The 21,520-nt window shown below is 41.7% G+C and overlaps 1 protein-coding gene across 1 annotated transcript in view; it reads left to right on the top strand.

Annotated features, from left to right (window-relative positions):
* The window catches only part of LOC128850265 (sorting nexin-18-like), a 35,537-nt gene extending 14,354 nt beyond the window's left edge, over nucleotides 1–21,183 (top strand). Inside the window, exon 2 of the mRNA XM_054053275.1 lies at nucleotides 20,930–21,183. Coding sequence (XP_053909250.1) covers nucleotides 20,930–21,183 — 254 coding nt within the window. The remainder of the gene's footprint in view (nucleotides 1–20,929) is intronic.
* Nucleotides 21,184–21,520: the final 337 nt, after the last annotated feature.

The raw sequence follows: 21,520 nt of genomic DNA, 5'->3' as shown, positions 1-21,520 counted from the left end.
GATGTCCAGCCTGAACCTCCCCTGGCAGAGCTTCAGGCCATTCCCCCTTGTCCTGTCCCCTGTCACTTGGGAGAAGAGGCCAGCTCCCTCCTCTCCACAACCTCCTTTCAGGTAATTGTAGAGAGCAATAAGGTCTCCCCTCAGCCTCCTCTTCTCCAGGCTAAACAACCCCAGCTCTCTCAGCCGCTCCTCGTAAGACTTGTTCTCCAGCCCCCTCACCAGCTTCATTGCTCTTCTCTGGACACGCTCCAGAGCCTCAACATCCTTCTTGTGGTGAGGGGCCCAGAACTGAACACAGTACTCAAGGTGCGGTCTCACCAGTGCTGAGTACAGAGGGAGAATAACCTCCCTGGACCTGCTGGCCACGCCATTTCTGATACAAGCCAAGATGCCATCGGCCTTCTTGGCCACCTGGGCACATTGCTGGCTCATGTTCAGTCGTCTGTCAACCAACACTCCCAGGTCCTTCTCCTCTAGGCAGCTTTCTAGCCAGACTTCTCCTAGTCTGTAGCACTGCATAGGGTTGTTATGCCCCAAGTGCAGGACCCGGCATTTGGCCTTGTTAAACCTCATGCCATTGGTCTCAGCCCAGCAGTCCAGCCTGTTCAGATCCCTTTGCAGAGCCTCCCTACCCTTGATCAGATTCACGCTTCCACTACTACTACTACTAATAATAATAGTAATACAATAACAATAAAATTATATTTAAAATAAAAAAATTAAATATAGGCAAATATACAAAACCAAAATCACATTTACCCCCCAATGACTATACGCCACCACAGATGCTGCAGAGCAGGCACAGGGAAAGGTCCCAGACTGGACTCAGCAGCAGGAGGGTGCTGGGCTCAGGAACTGAATTCTGGACCACACAGATCTGGGATCAGGGGAAAGAACGATGAGCGAGATCCTTTCTGGATGCCGAGCACTGAAGAAGAGAGCTTGACCCTTGTGATCCCTCAGTTTTATCCTGAGTATGATGTGTATGGGATGGAGTCCTATTGGTCAGATTGGGGTCACCTGTCCTGTCTGCCCTTCCCTGCAGTTGCAACCCTTTTCCATCCCTTTCTCTTATGGCTCCACCAGCTCGAGGATGGCCTTGGGGGATAAGTGTAAGCAGTGACCTTTCTGCATAAGAGTGCCCTGTTACTTTGGTGATAACTATAAACATCAGGTGTGGATTGTTCCTTCTTTTTAAAACCGGTCCTTTTTCCAGGATCCACCATGGAGCCAAGTGGATCAAGGACCTGTCCTGACACACCCTGCTATGACCTCCACCACTGAAGATGGGCTGAGATTTTCTGCCACAACTCTTGACTTTGTCTTTGATTTTAATATGATTAATGTGGCTACTTTCACTTTACCTGTATTACAGATTTTGGGTTTCCCTAAGTTGAATATCTCCTTTCATAAGGAAGTTGCATATTTCTCTGTTAATACTCTCTGTTAATTTTATTAATGCTCCTCAGGAAGAGAGGTCTAGACCCACTGATCTCGACTGGGAGCAACAAAGCGGTGGTGAAGGATATTCTTTGCAGATGTCATCACCACAGTTTTGTGAGTTCTGTCCTTGGGATCCAAAATTCCATCCTTTGGAGAGACCAGATTACTATGAGGCTTTATATGTGCCTCAAGTTTCCTAATACTCTGGTTTTAAGCCCCCTAAATTTATCTGAGCCAGTGGGATTCTGGTTACAAAATCGAACCTTAAACTTTTGGAAGAATAAGTGGCAGCTCTTCAAGTGCTCCAAAATTATTATGCTTGTTGGTTATGCATTCAGATTGGAATCGTGTATTTACCATGGCTATTAATCTAAGGGATAGAAAACCAAGGATAAGAACTGTATATATATACAAATACCCCATTCCACTGAAAGAAGGAATAAATCATTATGTTAAGGGAATTAGCTTAAGCAATAATAAGAATCAAATCCTGGCCAGCTTGCAGTAAAAAAGAATGTAACAGGAGTTTAGCTTGTTTACTAATTGAAACAAGGACAGTCCCACAGCAGGAACAAAGGACAAATATGAACTCCTCAAGAAGACACAAGGAAGAGGGAGATAAGATAAGATAAAGACCATCAGAGGCAAACAGAAGACACAAAGAAACTGTGATATGCACACAGGAGTGGGTATGCTAATAAGTTCCTGGAAAACAATGGACATGCAAGGTATAGCTGTTAAACCAGTATTTCCTGGAATCCACATGAACATGTATGTTTAACCAGTATAAAAGTCATGCAACCAATGGAGGACTCATTAGTGGGACACATTTGGCGGACTACCCCATGTGTGCCCTGTCATCGTTTATTAAAGCATACCCACTTAATAATCGAATTGGCATTGATAATTGAGTTTGGCTTTTTTCACAGCATCACCACAAAAATAACACACACAACACAATAACATTAACTTGAACAATTCGAACTGGCACATAGAAACCAAATATTCACTCAAGCTTCCACATGACTCCAGTTTCTTTGGTTAATATCACCTTTACAACCAAGACCTCCCCACAGAAATCAAATATTCTCCTGTACAAACAAGATCTACACACAGAAACCAAATATTTGCCTTTACAACCAAGACCCAAGCAACTTCAATGTATGCCTATGAGATGCTAGCAGTCCGGCATATGCTCACCCTGCATCATGCAGTAATGACTTATGAGGAGCCAAACCAAACGGACGGGTCCCCAAACCCAAAAGTAAAATTTCTGAAGTGTACCTTTAATCGGATGGTCCTTGTCTGTCCCTGCAGAGATCCAGTTGAGGAGTCTTTCCGGAGAAATCCCCGGGAGTACCCAAGAGAGTCCTGATCTCAAAGAGAGATCAGGAGATCTCAAGAGAGATCTGATCTGATCTCAAGAGAGTCCTGCAGCCGGGCGGAGAGGGGTCCCATCTGGGGTGCCAAATCTGAAACAAAGAAACTTACGCTTAATGTTTTTATTTAACCATTAAGGCAGATACACTTTATATGGTGCTGGAGAAGACTCGGAATTTGTCCTCGGAGTGCTTCTGCTGATCAGTGATTTCAGAGAACTTTATATACACAGAATTGTCTTCATATTCATATTTTTCCCCGAAATGACAAGCACACTTCATTCCTGGAACCTCATTGCATATCCAGAGGGGATGAGATCATTCCCACACAGAGACGTTAAGGTGTGGCCATATCTGAGTGGTCAATCTCAACGACTCCTTTGTTATCATTATCTTATTTGTTAATCTTGTTTTTTAACACATTGCAATTGACATTCCATCCCACCATTTACAAATCACCATTTCAGATTTATTCTGATTCACTCGGCTATTCTTATATTAATCCTGATCCTTGTATAATCACTCATGCCATCCTGGTTGTCTTTTCCTTCCCATCTTTCTGTCTCTATGAGTTATAGCCCTTCCTTCTCTCTTTCTTCGCCTTATTCTCCGTATCCTATCCCCTTCTTATAAGGGTCATCACTATAGACAGCACGGTCTTGAGTTTTGGATTTGAGTTCTGTGACAAATGTTTAAGCCATAGGGTGGAATATTTATATAAGCCCGACTTTGCTTTTTCTTTGCCTTAAACATTTTGTCTGAAGGCTGGCCATTTGTGCCCTTGTTTTGTGGCACGAATAGCGGAGGGGGTGCAGCAGCAGGCGCTCCGCAAAGACTGATCTTAGGATATCGCCTGAGAGGCACCCCCCTCTCCCCCCGCCTGGCCGAGCTCGAGGTCCTGAGCCGGCTGCTATGGGGGAGGAGAAGGAGCGGTAGGCGCCTCGCTTTCTTCACCCGCCGGACTACCCGGGCCGTACTGTCCTGAAGGACATGCAGCAAGTCTGAGCCCCCGCACGTGCTGAAGGGGCACGGACTGCCCTTATAAAAGAACTCACAAGGAGCCACGCGTTGCTCTTTTGCTCATCACTTTGATTGGATCAGCCCTGGACCACGCGGCCTGGAAGAAACTGCTGCAGTGACCACGTGTTCCAGAGGAACTGCTGCTGTCCATCGATATGGAGATTTTTTTTCTTTTTCCCTTTTCTCTCTTTCTTCCTCTCTGTCTTGACTTGCAGAATAACAACACCAAACACAGAGGTAGGTGCAGGTATGCGTCTGTGCGCAGGGTGCAATGGGGATATTTCCTTCAAGCTTGCACACCATGTGCCAGAGCTGGTACATCTTTATTGTGCTGTTATGCATATGCATTGGGTTAACATACATAGTCATGACTTTTCAAGAAGTGAGTAGGGTTAGTAAGATTAGTCCCAGGAACTCATTATCATAGTAAGATTAATTCCAGGAGCTCATTATCATAGGTCTCCTCCTCTCAGCGCTTGCGCGTTTTCTTGTGGTAGTGGTTGATAGGGTATTTGGGGATGAAGACAGACAGTCCTTCCGGTGGTCCTTCCTCTGACTGTTGTCCCAGTCCTTGTTATCTGGCTTCAACCAGGTACAGTCACCGCCTCGTTAAAAAAGAAACCCTTTATGACAGAATTCTATATATTAATTACTATAATAGGTTAGTTACAAGTGATTTCTACTTTCAATTCCTCCCTTTTCTTTATCCTAAGCAAATTCTTTTGCCTACATAACACCATTTCCTCAAGTAGTCAAACAAAATGCTTAAAATATTGCAACATAAAACAGATTAGAATTCCTAAGATGATTATAATTATCATAGCAACAAATAATCGTTTCAGCCAGGCAAAATTAGATAACCAAGAAGTTAGTTTCTCCCACAGCTCTGAAAACCCATACGAGGTATCATCTAAGGTTACGACATACAAGACTTTGGCCTGTTTCCAAATTTCATCTATACCTTTCATCACTTTTTTTGATTGATCAATATAAGTACAACAACTTGTATTTATAAAGGTACATATCCCTCCTAGTTGTGCAGTTAGCGTATCCAGAACCATTCGGTTTTGTTGCACAACTTTACTCAAGGAGGTTACCTTAGTCTGGAGAGCTGCAAGGGCACCTGTGGTGTGGTTGGTTATAACTTCCATTTCTGCTGAGATGTTCACTATTGCTTTTTCAAGTTCGCTAACTCCTAGCTAGGGGAGGAACCATCTTGCAAAGCTATGAAAAGCGGTTGGCCTTTGTGCTAGAGGGTTAGTTCCTCATCTTATTCTTTTCCATGATGACCTTATTATACCACTAGGAATCTCTGATCAATTGAATATTTTACTCTGGGTCATCAGGAATCCTCTCGCACATGTTCCTATCCAATTAACGGGTAGACTCTTTCTGGCCCATCCATCCCCACAAAGCCACCAAAATCCAGGGCCCAGCTTACATTGCTCAGTTCTCTTACTTAGGATGACTTGCCTTTGCCTTTCTTCTTAATCTCTTTCAGGGTTACATTTAGATTTCTAAGTGATTCAAATGTTCCCTACATTTTGGCCTCCTGTTTGGTTGTTTAGGTATATTATATTTTTCTGGTTCCACACTTGTAAATCAAATTTGGGCCCCTTCTTTTTCTGCACATCCTTTCCAAAGGTGCAGTGGGTCTTATTCCAGGCATTCAAAGTAAAATTTGTAGATAATATTCCAAACAAAGGCAACCCTGGACTTCCTCTGGGAAGAGCTGTACACACCCTGCAATCTGAACAATTAAGATGGCTTGCTATGAATTTAGTCATCCTTACATATGAGTTCTGTTCCCAAGCAACCACTATTCCTACCAATAATTCCAGTATGACAAACACAGTTATTTACCATCCTTTTGCTGGATTTGGAGCTTTACTTGTCCAATTGGTGTTGATTCCCATCGTGGCGTAGGAGCTTTCTTGATTCTGGTATGATGTATCCATGATGCTTGTTCTTTAATTGTGTTATGAGATGTTAGTAGAACTTGAAAGGGTCCTTCCCACTTTGGTTCTAAAGATGAGTCTGAAATAGGTCTGACACATAAATAATCACCTGGCACAATATTATGAATTGGTCCATCAAGGCCTCTCACTCGAGTTCCCAAAACCTGTCTTTCAACCTTTTGGAGTTGTTTTTGTAAACCTATCACATATTCAGACAATATCTCATTTCCGATTTGTGTTGTTGTACCCATTTGTATGTTATAAAGTCTGCTGTATAATATTTAAAAGGGACTCAATTCTTCCTTGGCCCTTGGCTTCATTCTGATTCTCTCTGTAATTTTCTGGCCTAGTGTGAATTTTCGGGCCTCCTGTACGTTTAGTATGACCGCTGCTACTGCTCTCAGGCAGCTCGGCCATCCTTTGCTCACTTCATCAAGTTGCTTTGAAAAATATGCCACTGCTCTTCTATATGGCCCTAAATTTTGGCCCAAAACTCCTAAGGCTATTCCTTGTCTTTTGTAAGAGAATAACCAAAAGGTTTCTGTTGTGTCCAGTAAGCCTAGGGCTGGTGCTGTCATCAGTTCTTGTTTTAATTGGTGGAAGGCCTTGTCAGCCTCTCTGCCTCAGACAAGATCCTTCGAGTTTGTTTTCAAAAGTTCGTATAAAGGTCTTACCAAAAGTCCATAGTTATGGATCCATAAACGGCACCATCCTGTCATACCTAGGATGATGCGGAGTTCCTTGACTGTTTGTGATCTGGGAGTTTGACAGATGGCTTCCTTTCTTGCTGCTCCAAGTGTCCGTTGTCCCGCGGTAATCTCATATCCTAGGTATATTACTTGATGTTGAACCATTTGGGCTTTCTGTGGAGAGACTCGATACCCAGTTAGTCCAAGGAAGTTTAGCAAACTAATTGTCCGTGTCATACATAGTTCCTTCGTTTTGGCGGCTATTAATAGGTCATCTACATATTGCAATACTACTCCTGCCCCAGATGGCCGTTCCTATTGTTCCAGATACTTGGCTAATTGATTTCCAAAAAGAGTAGGACTGTTTTTAAATCCTTGAGGTAACACTGTCCATGTAAGTTGAGTTTGTCTCCCAGAGTCTGGATTTTCCCAATCGAAAGCAAACAACGGCTGGCTTTCCAAGCTCAAAGGCAGACAAAAGAAGGCATCCTTCAGGTCCAGTACGGTAAACCAAGTTAATTCAGATACTGATTTGGTTAGTTAATGTATAGGGATTAGCCACCATGGGGCTCAGTTATTTTATTAATAGCCCCAAGATATTGTACTATCCTGTATTTACCGTCCAGTTTCTTTACTGGTAAAATAGGGGCATTATATTCTGACTCACATTCTATCAATAGCCCATATTTAATAAACTGATCTATTATTGGTTGGATACCTTCCCGGTCTTCCATTCTTAGTGGATATTGTTTGATTCTTGCAGGATTTTCCCCTTGCTTTGCCTTAACTGCTATTGGGGAGGCAGTTTTTGCTTTTCCCAGTGCCTCCAATGCCCATACCCCTAGGTATACCTGATTCTGGACTTCTTCGGGTATCTCAGTTTTGATGGGAGTATTGATGAGAGCTAAGCTTAAAACTACAGTTAATTGTTGGTCTTTTACCTTAAATTCTACTTTTCCTTTTTCAAATTTTATTTCCACTTTCAATTGTTCCAACAAATCGCTCCCCAACAGAGGTTTTGGTGAATTTGGCATATTCAAGAACTTATGTACCCCCCCACTGTTTTCTCAGTTTAAAACCAAGGGGTTTCAAAAAGTATGACTTTTCCTTCTGGCCAGTAGCTCCCCTTACCGTTACAAAATCATCATCAATAGGCATTAAAGCTTGGTTTAAAACTGAAAATGTTGCTCCTGTATCAATCAAAACCTCTAATTTTTGTTGTTGTTTCCCTAGCTTTAATACAACCAGTGGATCCACTAGGGTAGATCCCCAGGGCCCTGTCAATCCTCCTTGATGTGAGTCTGTATCCTGTTTCCTTTTCTTCTTTCAGGATACTCATTTTTCCAATGACCCTCCCTTTTACACCATGCACATTGATTTCTTCCCAAAACCCTCCTAGGCCCTAGTTTCTTCACTTCTCGTGCTTCCTGCAATGCTGTGACCAGCATCCTCCTATCCTTCCTCTTTTCTTCTTCTTCTCGGTTACTGTATATTCTCCAGCCTTCATCTAACAACTTCTCTAGATCCCTGCTTTCTGTTGGCCTTAACTTTTGTAACTTCCTTCAAATGTCTGGCTCTGATTATCCTAAAAACAGGGATATTAATTGCTGTATTCCTACTTCAGATCCGGGATCTAGGGGAGTGTGCTTTCTCATGGTGTCCTGTAATTTGTCCAAAAATTCTGAGGATGTTTCTTTTGGACCTTGTCTCACTGTGTATAACGCTGACCAGTTTATTGATTTCGGGATGACCCTTTCCATTCCTTTAACTATCTAATCCCAATATGCTGTTAACAAGTCTTTATGTGCATTTCTCTTAGGATCCCACCCTGGATCTTTTAAAGGGAAATGTTCCTTGACCTCTTCTGGGTCTTTTATTTGATCACTTGCCAAATTTTGAGCTGTTCTTATTATCAGCCGATTTTCTTTTTTTTTTCTGCTGTACTAGGAATTTTAAAATTTCACCCTCTGCAGCCTTCCACTCCAAAGGTCCTCAGGTAAATCTATTTGTTTGCCGGCTTAATCGACATTTGAGATTGAAAGGTCAGAGAGATGTATTTCTAGGATTAACCAAGACAAGCAGGGGCTTCAAACCCCTGTAGCAATTTGCAAGTCTTACAAACATTTTAAGTGCTTCATCTGTCTCTGGCCATGCCCATTGTGGGGTCACAGAACTGCAGATCGGGACCCCCACTCACTTCACAGCGATGCTATATCTCAAACACACACACAACATCACTCATTTCAAAGCTAGCTCAATACAATGTTGATTATGACCAGTCTGAGTTGTCCACTATTGGATCCACAATTTTCCAATCTTATGGATATTTAAACTATACACAGTACCAGGCATACCATACAACACATAGAGTATCCACATGCAATAATTATTACTCCAAGGAGTCCAATTACCAAAACTACAGCCCACCAAATGCTATTGGAAATTGAGCTTTTAACCAAACTGGACTGGACCAAACCAAACCTCCCAGGAGCCCCTGGGGTAAGTCACGCAGACTTTTCTTTAACCATATGTGAGACGTCTGTCCATGATTTACAGGTCCCCCCTTTACCTCACATAACTTATCCAAAAATAAATGGGCCTTGTCTACCGCTGCTGTGATCGGGTGAGCATGGGAGGTCTTACTGAGAAATCCCAGGCCACGCCAAAGACATCCCTCTCTCAGTCAGTCTGGCAGCCAGGCAGAGAGTGTCCCATCTAGGGTGCCAAAATTGACTCGCAGATTTTTTTTCTTTTTCCCTTTTCTCTCTTTCTTCTTCTCTGTCTTGACTCGCAGAATAACAACACCAAACACAGAGTTAGGTGCAGGTATACAGCTGTGCACAGGGTGCAAGGGGGATCTTTCCTCCAAGCTTGCACACCATGTGTCAAAGCCGGTACATCTTTATTGTGCTATGTTATACATATGCATTGCATTAACATACATAGTCATGACTTTTCCAAGAAGTGGGTAGGGTTAGTAAAATCAGTCCCAGGAATTTGTTATCATAGTAAGATTAATTACAGGAACTCATTATCATAGGTTTCCTCCTCTTAGCACTTGCACATTTTCTCGTGGTAGTGATCGATAGGGTCTTTGGGGATGAAGACAGGCAGTCTTCCTCACCTTGAACTTTTCACCTTTCCTCCTTGCGCATGCTCTTAGAGAGCCTAGGCCGTCTTCAGGCCTTATCTGGCCCAGCTGGTGGTCCTTCCTCTGACTGTTGTCCCAGTCCTGGTTATCTGGCTTCAACCAGATACAGTCACCACCCTGTTAAAAAAGAAACCCTTTATGTCAGAATTCTATATTTTAGTTAATATAACAGGTTATTTACAAGTGATTTCTACTTTCAGTCTCTCTCCCATTGATACCAAAAATGCCAGCAAATAAAACTTTCTAAGACTCGTTTTGGAGTTTTAGAAAGCAAGCATCCTTTATCAGGCCTGGGCAACATGCGGGAGGGATCTCCATCAATCATGTGCAACGAGACAAAGGTTGTTACAGACTATATTTCCCACTTACATGCATATGTAGAAATTTTCCCAGAAATCTTATGCATATTCTATGTGAGAAACACTCATTCACTGGTAAAATATTGAAAAGGACAAAGTCTTTGAAGCAAAGGCAACAATATTTTTATTTTACAATTCAGCGCTGAATTGGATGCCCTTCTAAAAGAAGCACGACATTTTACAAAAGCAATGGGTATTGATTCAAAGGACAGAGTTTCCAAGCCCCCTTGCTTTTTAACACTCCGCACTGAAGTGGGAGGCTAGGTGCGGCTCTGCAAGGATTCCAAGATAATAATAACAATTAAATAGTCATTATTAAGCAGGTACCCTTTATTGGCAGCGCTGGATATGGGGAGGAATCAATCCTCCAAAACCCACGCATGCCAAGCAAGAAAACTATGTGTCTTTTATAGTTATTGCTTTTGTTGCTTGAACCTTATACACACAACCAATGACCACTGCTACTCAAACCTTTTCTCTCTCTCCTTCTCTTCAAATACGTTTTAAATCTTTCTTCTCTCTCCTTCTCTTCACATACCTTTTCCATTACTGATTGCACTTCTATTAAATTACATTGCGTGTTGTCTCTGCCAATTAGGCAGGTGTTCAACATGTCTTACATTATTGATACACATAATATACACACATACTAAACCTGTGCGTATTGTTCCCCTGTTATACACACACAACAATAAAACTGCCTGCAGAAATAATCACAACACATTTTGGATAAATCAATAGCTGGCATTCTATTAAAAATTTTAAGGGTCATTTCCCCCATATTTTAATAAAGCCTGTTTAAGAATCCCAAATAATCACTGGGGTGCTCATTATTTTTATCCAAATAAAATTGCTCATAACTTAGTATTCCCCTATAGAGATAACACGGTTAACTCCTGCAGACTCAGCGAAGAAGCTGAAAAGAAAAAAAAGCCTTCACATTCAGGGAAGAGAAAGGGGGAGCACTCACACACATAGCCACGCTTTTTCTCTTTTTTTTTTTTTACATTGCTCAAGATTAAAACTATTTGTGGCCACAGTCTTTAGCCAAACTTACCTACATAATTACTTACTTAATTTACAAAATTACTTACATAATTTACCAGGTTTTGTTCTTCACACGCTGTCAGTACAACAGCTATTAGGTTAACAACAAAGTCATAAAAATTCTAAGACAAAGCTTACACTCATTTCATTCATCTCCTCCCATCAACTTTAGTTCAAAACCACAATTGCTTCATAGCAGTGCTATGTCTCAGGCACACACATACACAGTTATGAAGTATACCAAAGTTAAAATCAGTTATCAGTATTCGATTTCTTATACTTTCTGAGTTCAAAATCAAAATGTCACACAATTCTTATACCAATTATTAGTGGGGACTCAGATCCCCCGTGTCGCTGTTGAGACACGACACGGTGGCATGGAAGGAAGTTTCTTTATTGAAGTTACATGGCTGGCCGGTGCGCACTTGATCTTACATGCGCCTCTTATACCCTTTATTAACACACGTGTCTCTGCATGATTGGATTAGTTTATACGTAAACAATCTGTGAATGGATGGTACTACTTTCGTGCACGGTCCTATATTGTCTGCCCACTTCCTGTCCCATGATCTCCTTCTGGGTACGGTCAGCAGGGGTCCACAGCCCGCTGTGGACCCCCACAATTCCCCCTTTTTGTATTTGTGCTAAAGAAAATTGCCCGTTAAAGATTGCCTGTGTCGTCCGCTGCGGGGCCCTTCACAGCAGACACACAATGCAGGGCAACATCGACAACACAACTACAAACATACCCACTCTTGAAACAGGCAAGTAAAATAGCATCAACATTTGACCGCGCTGAGTAATATCGTAGGTGCATCTGAAAAGTATACAAGCATTGACTTATACTCCATTCCTACTGATCCTAACAGCTCTAACTCGTGGTTCCGGTACATGACTTATACTCTCTTTCTACTGATCCTAAAAACCCTAACTTGTGGTTCCGGTATACGATTTATACTCCAGTTGTTATGGCAGTTCTTTGATGTTAGCAAGGGCTATCCATCACACTCATCTCTGGCTGTTTGATTCTCCACACGTGGCCTCCATGGCTTATCCACAACAGGGTGAACACAACGAGCAGGGTACCACCGATGTCCTTCATCTGTGGAAACACAAGCATACCCTGCACTCGGTGTCTTCTTAAAAGTCCTGGATCAGGAATTAAGCAGCTTCTTTTGCCGCTCCTCTTGGCTATTCTTGCCGAAAACTCTTTTAGCAGCTTCTCTCGACGCTCCTCTTGGCTATTCTTGCCGAAAACTCTTTTTTAGTGGCTGTGCCACCTCGGGGAACCCCAGAATTAAAACTCTCAGAAAATCGCTAGCTATATCACGTCGAGGGTCACCAGATGTCGCTGTTGAGACACGACACGGTGATGTGGAAGCAAGTTTCTTTATTGAAGTTACAGGGCTGGCCGGCCCGTGCTTGATCTTACGCGCGCTTCTTATACCCTTGATTAACACACGTGTTTCCGCATGATTGGATTATCTTATACGTAAACAATCTGTGAATGGATGGTACTACTTTCATGCACGGTCCTATATTGTCTGCCCACTTCGTGTCCCATGATCTCCTTCCAGGTGCAGTCAGCAGGGGTCCCCAGCCTGGTGTGGACCCTCACACCCCCATACCAAAGCCAAGACAGTGGGAACTTTAACCCCTGCCTCCAAAACCCAAGAAACCACGTAGTTTCAATCAGTAAGGCTCTTTGAATTATCCTCAAAGAGTCCCTACGGCACTGCAAATTCAAAGTTTCCAAAGGCATACTCTGGGTTCTGGTACCCGGTATACCAGCACTGCGCAGGACGTCTCCTGACTAGCCCCAAACAAAATTCAGTTAAAGAAAACCTTCACAGTCCACCATGGTCCTTGTCTTTTCCCTGGGTGCTACCTTGCCCCCATTCCCTGAGCATCACCCCTAAAGGACCATCAGGTGGAATGCTCTAAGAGGGATCCTCAGATTCCTCTCTCCTTTTTGAACCTGTCTTACTAAGCCTGTTTCCCATTATACTTTTCTTCCCCACGGGACACTATTCGCCTGGAACCCTTTCGCTGTTGTCCTTTCACTGGTCTCCTCATGGAGATATGGAACTGCGGTTAGAAGGACTCCAAAATCGCTTCGCAGGGACCCCTGCTTCTCACTCACACACGCTTTCAGTCCCACTCTCCCAGCTGCCTAGATAATACTTAACAGACACTTTTCTTACTTGGGTCCCACGTACAGGATTTCTCAGCTGCCGCGCACAATTCAGATCTGTTAATTCATTACATTTCCCTCTCCCCTTCTTTGCTTTGAGAGTCCTCTGCCCGGATTAGGTTCGCTGCTCCTCATGGGGCAGGACAGTAGATTATAGACTGCTAATATCAGCAGGGTGTGCCTCTCTGCTCCCACTGTCCCGTCCTGCAGAGACAGGATTACTCATCCTGGATGAGCCCCCAAACTGTGAGAAACACTCGTTCACTGGTAAAATATTGAAAAGGACAAAAATCTTTGAAGCAAAGGCAATAATATTTTTATTTTACAATTCAGCCCTGAATTGGATGCCCTTCTAAAAATTGCATGACATCTTACAAAAGCAGTAGGTATATATAATATTTTTAGACAAAGAACCATTTAAAAATTCAAAGAATGCTCTTTTTTTTTTTTTGTTTTTTATTATCCAACCATGTCCAGAGCTCGGTGAATAATTCTTCATGATATGGGGTCTATTCATTTTACCAAAAACTTTTAGGAATTCTAATATGGTTTTGTTCCAATTCACCCTTTTTACCCACAGTTAACATTGTAATAACAGTCATTTGAAACATAGTCCCAAAATTCATCGTGATCTAATTCTTTGAATCCTCATCTTTAGTTGGTTCCCTGAGTCCCATTATTTTCCACTCAGGCTTCAATACCCAGTCAGCTGCCATGTGGTGAACAGCTAGGGATCGTTGTTCTGTCATCCATAAAGCAGTGTTTTTACCCAGGTCATAGAGGTTTCCTGACATATTTTACTCAACTGTAATTTCAAAGTGTTATTCATTCTCCCCATTTTCACACTAGACTGAGGCCTATAAGGTGTATGCAAATCCCAGGATATTCCCAGAACACTGCTTAGTTGTTTGATTACTTCTGCCACAAAATGAGGACCTCTGTCCAAAGACATTCTTAAAGTCAGCCCAAACCTTGGAATAAATTCTTTAAGTAAAATTTTGCTACTTCTCTTGCCCTATTGGTGCGAGCAGGTAAAGCCTCTGGCCAGTTTGAAAAGGTATCTACTAAAACTAGAATATATCAGTATCCTTTTTTTGGATAACTCAGTAAAATCTATTTGCCAGTAATTTCTAGGGGACTTTCCTTCCCTAACATTTCCAGATATCACTTGATATTGGTATTGGGATGGTTTCTTTGGCATACCACACATTTTCCGTAACTGAAAGAACAATTTCTGTCATGGGCCTTCCTATAACTACCCCTCTTCCACATGGTCAGCAGAGAGAAACACTGACAGGTTTACAACGGAGGTGGTCTTACAGAGGACACCATCTCACTCTAATAATACCCCCTGGTACTTTAACATTCGACTAGGAGAGAGACAATGTCCTCTTTTTGTTCCAAGACAGTGATGACCATATGTGATACATATACTGGCATCTTCTGACCCACTGTAAATCTGCAAGCTTCCTGGATCAATATTACTGCGGCAGCAACTGCTTTCAGGCAGACCGGCCGTCCTTGGCTGACATTACCCAGTTGTTTTGAGAGACTGGCCACTGCATGTCTCTGCTCTCCCAGAAACTGCAATAGCACTCCCAGGGCTGTTTTATGCCTCTCATCAAAATATTTTTATAAGTCTGGAAGCCCAAGTGCTGGCATTTTCATTAAAGACAATTTCAAATATTTGTAGGCTGCCCTGCTGTTATCAGTCCAATCCAGGTGCTCAGGGGTAGATGTCTTTGATACCTCATAAAAAGGTTTTACTAATAGTCCATAATTTGAAATCCAGAGCCAACACCATCCCACCATCCCAAGAAAAGCTGTTAACTCACGAACTGTCTGGGGTAGTTGGCAAATAGCTTCTTTTCTTTCCGTTCTTATTTGTCGCTGTCCTTGTTGTGTCTCAAATCCAAGTCACAGTTCTTCGAGCCTTCTCTCTGGAAACTCTGTATCCACTCAGTCCAAAAAGTTTAAAAGATTCCTAGTCAGTCACAGACAATCTTCTCTAGCAGTTGCAGCAATGAGGATATCCACATACTGTAATATTGTTCCCCCATCATTTTCTTTTTCCATATTTCTAATTCTTTGGCTAATTGATTCCCAAAATTTGTTGGACTGTTTTTCAATCCTTGGGGTTGAACAGTCCATGTATACTGAGTTTTTCTACCAATTTCAGGATTTTCCCATTCAAAAGCAAAAAGCTCTTGATTTCCCTTTTCAAGGGGAAATGCAGAAAAAGGCACCCTATACATCTAGCACTGTAAACCAACCCTGTATTTCAGTTGAAGCTGATAAAGAGTATAGGGATTCACTACCACTGGATGTATGTCCTGAACAATCAGATTCATTGCTCTAAGATCCTGTACTAAATGGTAGCCCTTACCATTTGCCTTTTAACGGCTAAAATTAGGATATTATATTTTGACTCATATTCCACTAACAACTTATATTTCAAGAATTTCTGAATTACTGATACTAACCCAAGCTTAGCTTCTAATTTTACAGGGTATTATTTAATTCTTACCAGGACTGTTCCTGGTTTCAAATCACCTCTTACATGTTCTGCTCACTTGGACTTCCCAGGTCAGGACCACAGCATCTCCAGCCTCTCGAGGGATTATTTTCCTTGAACATTGACATCCTGTAAGAATAAAGCTGTTGCTTCAATATATTTAGATTCTGGTATATAAACTTCAACTTCCCCTTCTCCAAATCTTATTTGAGCTTCTAATTTTTTAAGCAAATCCTTTCCTAACAATGACTTTGGGGAGCCTGGCAAATGCAAACACTGATGAGTTACCCACTCTTTTCCTAATTTAAATTTCAAAGATTTAAATATGGTCAGCTTTCCCTGTCTCCCATCACACCAATAACTCTTATATTTTATTACATTTTATTACATTTTATTACATTTTATTATATTTATATGTTATATATTTTATATATTATTATAATTTTAATTTCAGAGTATTCAATACAGAATACACAGCCCTGGTATCCACCAGAAATTCAATTTTGTCTTCCCCCAGCTTGATTTTAACGAGAGGTTCTGTGGAAAATTCCTCCGTTCTTCCTTAATCCTGTTCTACAGTGAACAGGGGATTCAGAAGGGTAACTTAATTCAAAAGAGGGCATTCCCGTTTCTAGTGCCCCTCCTATTTGCATTAAGCACACTGATTTTCTCCTGGCTGTACCCAGACTTTCTGTGGTAAGGGGCTCCAGCCTCGGCCCCTTCCCCTGTATCCTCCCTATATTCTCTTTTCCATGAGTGTTCTGGGACAGCTATTAATCTCTTTTTCTCTCCCTATTTCTGTATGCCGCTCAAACAACACACAATAACTTTCCCAAGTCTCGTGCCTCAGCTCCTTAAAAACAATAGTCACTGTTCCCTGTAAAACTCCCAATACCTCCTTTATGAATCATCAAACACCACTTGCATAATCACCTTAATGTTTTTTCCAGTCAGAGCCTTGTGTTTTAATCATTCTCTCATAACTGCTGGCTGTCCAATTCAAATTCTCTCTATGATTTCCAGCTGCTATTCAAATCAGTAACAGAAATGGGAAATAGAGACTTTATAATAAATCACCTGTTCTGCATTTTCCACAGATTAACATTAGGGAGTTTGTATAACTTCTGTTTATCTCTCATTCACCCCGTTTTGCTTTTCCCTTATCTTTTTCCAAGGTTAAACCAAGGAGATTACTAGGTGCTGCTCTGGGTAATTTTACAACATTTAAAACATATCCGAATGCACAGTTTCATCCCATTTTCATTCTCTTCTTAGAAAAAGAATTAATTGTAGCCAAGCATTATAATTCAGTGACCCATTAACAGGCTATCATTCTCCTTCATCTGATTTATACTACGGCCACCACTGATTACAATATTTAATTAAATTTTCTTTTGCTGCCATTCCCCCTGGAGGCTCACATAGTTGTTTCCAATGCATTAAAATGCACGACAGAGGGGATTTCTAAACAACACCAACACCTCCTTGCAATAATCCTGCATCCATATTAAAACAGGTGATTGCTGACAAATCACAAACAAACCAAAACAGATTGCAGCCTCAAGATCTTAAACAGAACAAATCAGCAAACCATGTCAAAGTCAGTTTACACAAAACATGTCAGCAAGCTGTGCCAAAGTCAGTTTTCCAAATTTAAGCCAGTTAGGACTTTAATGGTTCACACAGACAATCACAGTCACCCTTCACATAGACAGTTACAAATAGAGTCCTTCAGGCAGACAATCACGCAGACAGTTACACAGACAATTACATAGACAAAGAGAAACAGACCAAAACCAAAATCGTGGTTATGTACCAAACTGGGGACTTCAACCCCAAACCAAAGTACCAAATACCAAAATCCGGATTACCATATATACCAAAATACTAAGTTGGGGACTTGAACCCTAACCCAAATTAGGTATCTTTCAAGCCCAACCCTGCAGGGCTTTCGCCTCTGACTTATGAGCAGGCAACCAAAACAAAATACAAAAAGGATGCTTTAATTCTTACCAGTGGAATCCTTGCTTCAAAGACACGGTTCGAGGGGGTGGAGATTCTTTCCCTGAGAAGTTCTTGGTTGCCGACTGGAGCATTCTCGACCCCCACAGATCCGAAATCCTGAAAGCAAGTCCCATCTGGGATGCCAAAATGATACTGAAAATGCCAGCAAATAAAACTCTCTAAGATTCGTTTTGGAATTTTAGAAAGCAAGCATCCTTTATCAGGCCTGGGCAACATGCGGGAGTGATCTCCATCAGTCACGTGCAGTGAGAAAAGAGCTGGTTACAGAATATATTTCATGCATATGTAGAAATTTTTCCAGAAATCTTATGCATATTCTATTACTTTCCAAGGTCTAAATTTAATGTTATGAAACTTCGCAACAGTCAAAACTCTTTCTGATTTGGAGCTGGCTCCAGCTCTCTACTTGACCTCAGCTTTCAGATTAGTAAGGATTCCAAACAGAGATGATTACAGAAGAAGAGACAGATCATAATGAACACAAGATGTTATCAATTTCAAAGAATGGACAGTGTCTGAAAAACACCGTTTTAAGGAAAACATGCTATCAAAGAAAGAAAACCTGCTATTAGAGGCACATTTGGTCCAACTTTCAAAAACCACAACTGCCCAGACAAAACTTAACTGTACTTTAGCTTAAATCAAAATATTCCACTTTTAAATATTTCACATAATGTATCACCATTAGCTTACTGGTTTTCTGATCTGGTATCGGTGCTTGTGTTGGATCAGATCCGAGTGACATTGCTGTGTTCAGGGAATAGATCGTGATCTGAACAGGTTGGGATCTGTTTCCTGTAACTTTGGGAAGTTCCCCCCTGTATCTTGGATGCGCACCTGAGTATTTTGGTCAATTTATTTTGGGCAAAACCAGAATAAATATTGCTTTTGATTTTCTCCTTGAGAGTGACCTTGTTGGCCTCCAGATCACTGCACAGATAAACGAACCACCTATTGACTGCGCAGGTCAAAAGAGACCCAGCTATCATAGAATCATAGAATAGTTAGGGTTGGAAGGGACCTTAAAGATCATCTAGTTCCAATCCCCCTGCCATGGGCAGGGACATCCCACTAAAGCAGGCTGCCCAAGGCCCCATCCAACCTGGCCTTGAACACCTCCAGGGATGGGGCATCCACAACTTCCCTGGGCAACCTGTTCCAGTGTCTCATCACTCTCATAGTGAAGAAATTCTTCCTAATATCCAGTCTAAATCCGCCCCTCTCCAGTTTATACCTGTTCCCCCTCATCCTATCACCACAAGCCTTTATGAATAGCCCCTCTCCAGCTTTCCTGTAGGCCCCCTTCAGGTACTGGAAGGTTGCTAGAATATCTCCTCTGAGCCTTCTCTTCTCCAGGCTGAACAAGCCCAACTCTCTCAGCCTGTCCTCGTAGGGAAGGTGCTCCAGCCCTCTGATCGTCTTTGTAGCCCTCCTCTGGACCCATTCCTACAGCTCCATATCCTTTTTACGTTGAGGATTCCAGAACTGGACACAGTATTCCAGAACTGGACACAGTATTCCAGATGAGGTCTCACAAGAGAGGAATAGAGGGACAGAATCACCTCCCTTGACCTGCTGGCCACACTTCTTTTGATGCAGCCCAGGATACAGTTGGCCTTCTGGGCTGCAAGCACACATTGCTGGCTCATGTCGAGCTTCTCATCAACCAGCACCCCCAAGTCCTTCTCAGCAGGGCTGCTCTCAGTCACATCATCCCCCATCGTGTACTGAAAACAGATTGCTCCGACCCAGGTATAGGACATTACACTTGGCCTTGTTGAGCCTCATAAGGTTCTCACAGGCCCACTTCTCCAGCCTGTCCAGGTCCCTCTGGATGACATCTTGTCCTTCCGGTGTGGCAACTACACCACTCAGCTTGGTGTCATCCACAAACTTGATGAGAGTGCACTCAGTCTTGCTGTCAATATCATTGATAAAGATATTGAACAGCTCCGGTCCCAGTACAGACCCCTTAGAGACACCACTCACCACGGATCTACATCTGGACTTTGAGCCATTGACCACTACTTTTTGAATATGACCATCCAACCAGTTTCTTATCCACTGTACTGTCCACCCATCAAATCCATATCTCTCCAATTTAGAGAGAAGAATGTTGTGGGGGACTGTGTCAAAGGCTTTACATAAGTCCAGATAGATCACATCTGTTGGTTTACCCATGTCCACTGCTGCAGTTACCCCGTCATAGAAAGCCACTAAGTTGGTCATACAGGATTTGTCCCTGGTGAAGCCATGCTGGCTGCCATCAATATCTCCCATTGCCTCCATGTGCTTTAGCATAGCTTCTAAGAGGATATGTTCCATGATCTTCCCAGGCACAGAGGTGAGGCTGACAGGTCGGTAGTTCTCAGGGTTTTTTTTTCTACCCTTTTAAAAAATGAGCACAGCATTACCCTTCTTCCAGTCACCAGTGACTTCTGATTGCCATGACTTTTCAAATATCATGGAGAGTGGCTTGGCAACCACCTTGGCCAATTCCCTCAGGACTCTGGGATGCATCTCATCAGATCCCAGATATGAGTGTGTGGCTTGTGGATCTGGAATGTGACAATTTATCTCTACCTGGATGTCTACAAGTTTGGAATATACTTTTAGTTTCTCCAGTATTCAATAATTAATTTTTGGGTATCTGTAGTGTAAAAGTAGAATGGTGTATTGGCAAGATTTTCTGTATTCAGATCTGCTTTTGATGTTTCACAAAGACTGTGAAAAGTGATATTTAACAAAGTCTGATTTCTGAATGAAGCTATTTTTCTGGTGTTTACATTGCTGAAATTGATTGACTAGTTTTCTTGCGCTTTCATTTTTTTCTACTGCTGGCATATTTTTCAGATATTCTTTGAAATACACCATCTGATTTTTAAGGTTGTGAAATAATATGTTTTACTAACTTTTGCAAACTAGAGCCTTAACAACTTTTTTTAAACAAGTTCACTGTTCTGTGATTTTTTTATCTGAAAAACCTTTTATTTTATTCCTTTTCATTCCTCTATATATATATGCACACATAGCAATATATTTAGAATGAGCCTTCTATGATTACTTGTTGTCATTAAATCATTTGTTAAAGTACAGTAGTTGAGTCTACATTGTCTTCACAGTTCAACTATTTTTTGTTCTTTACACAGGAGCACTTACCAAAGTGAAGGAGAGTAAGCGGCATGTGGAAGAAGGGAAGATGGAGCTCCAAAAAGCTGAGGGCATTCAGGAACGCTGTAATATTATTTCTTTTGCAACCCTAGCAGAAATTAATCACTTTCACAAAATTCGTGTGAGGGACTTCAAATCACAGATGCAGTATTTCTTGCAACAGCAAATACTCTTTTTTCAAAAAGTGACACAAAAGCTAGAAGAAGCTCTTCACAAGTATGACAATGTTTAAACTCTGAACTTTGATTTGTGGACTTTCCTCAGTATGAATGTGACTCAAACAGCAGAACAAACATTGCTGCTGCTGAAGAACCATTGCCAGTGGTAGATGGTGGTACAAGGATGATTTTGTGTTCACCTGGAATCCTGGCTTTTACGTAGAAAGGAAACCATTATAGGGCTATGTAGTAGAAACAGTACTACACATTGTAACTAAATTGTACTTTGTATACACTAACATTGTAACTTTTTTTGTAATGAGTATGCTATTTGCCTTATTGCTTTTTTTAAAGATGATATTTTAGTGTATGCTTTGTAGACCTCAAAAGCTTTTGGATTTTTAAGGAATT

Source organism: Cuculus canorus, chromosome W, assembly GCF_017976375.1.
Source record: "Cuculus canorus isolate bCucCan1 chromosome W, bCucCan1.pri, whole genome shotgun sequence".
Taxonomy (NCBI): Eukaryota; Metazoa; Chordata; class Aves; order Cuculiformes; family Cuculidae; genus Cuculus; species Cuculus canorus.
This window is presented reverse-complemented; position numbering and strand designations above follow the sequence as displayed.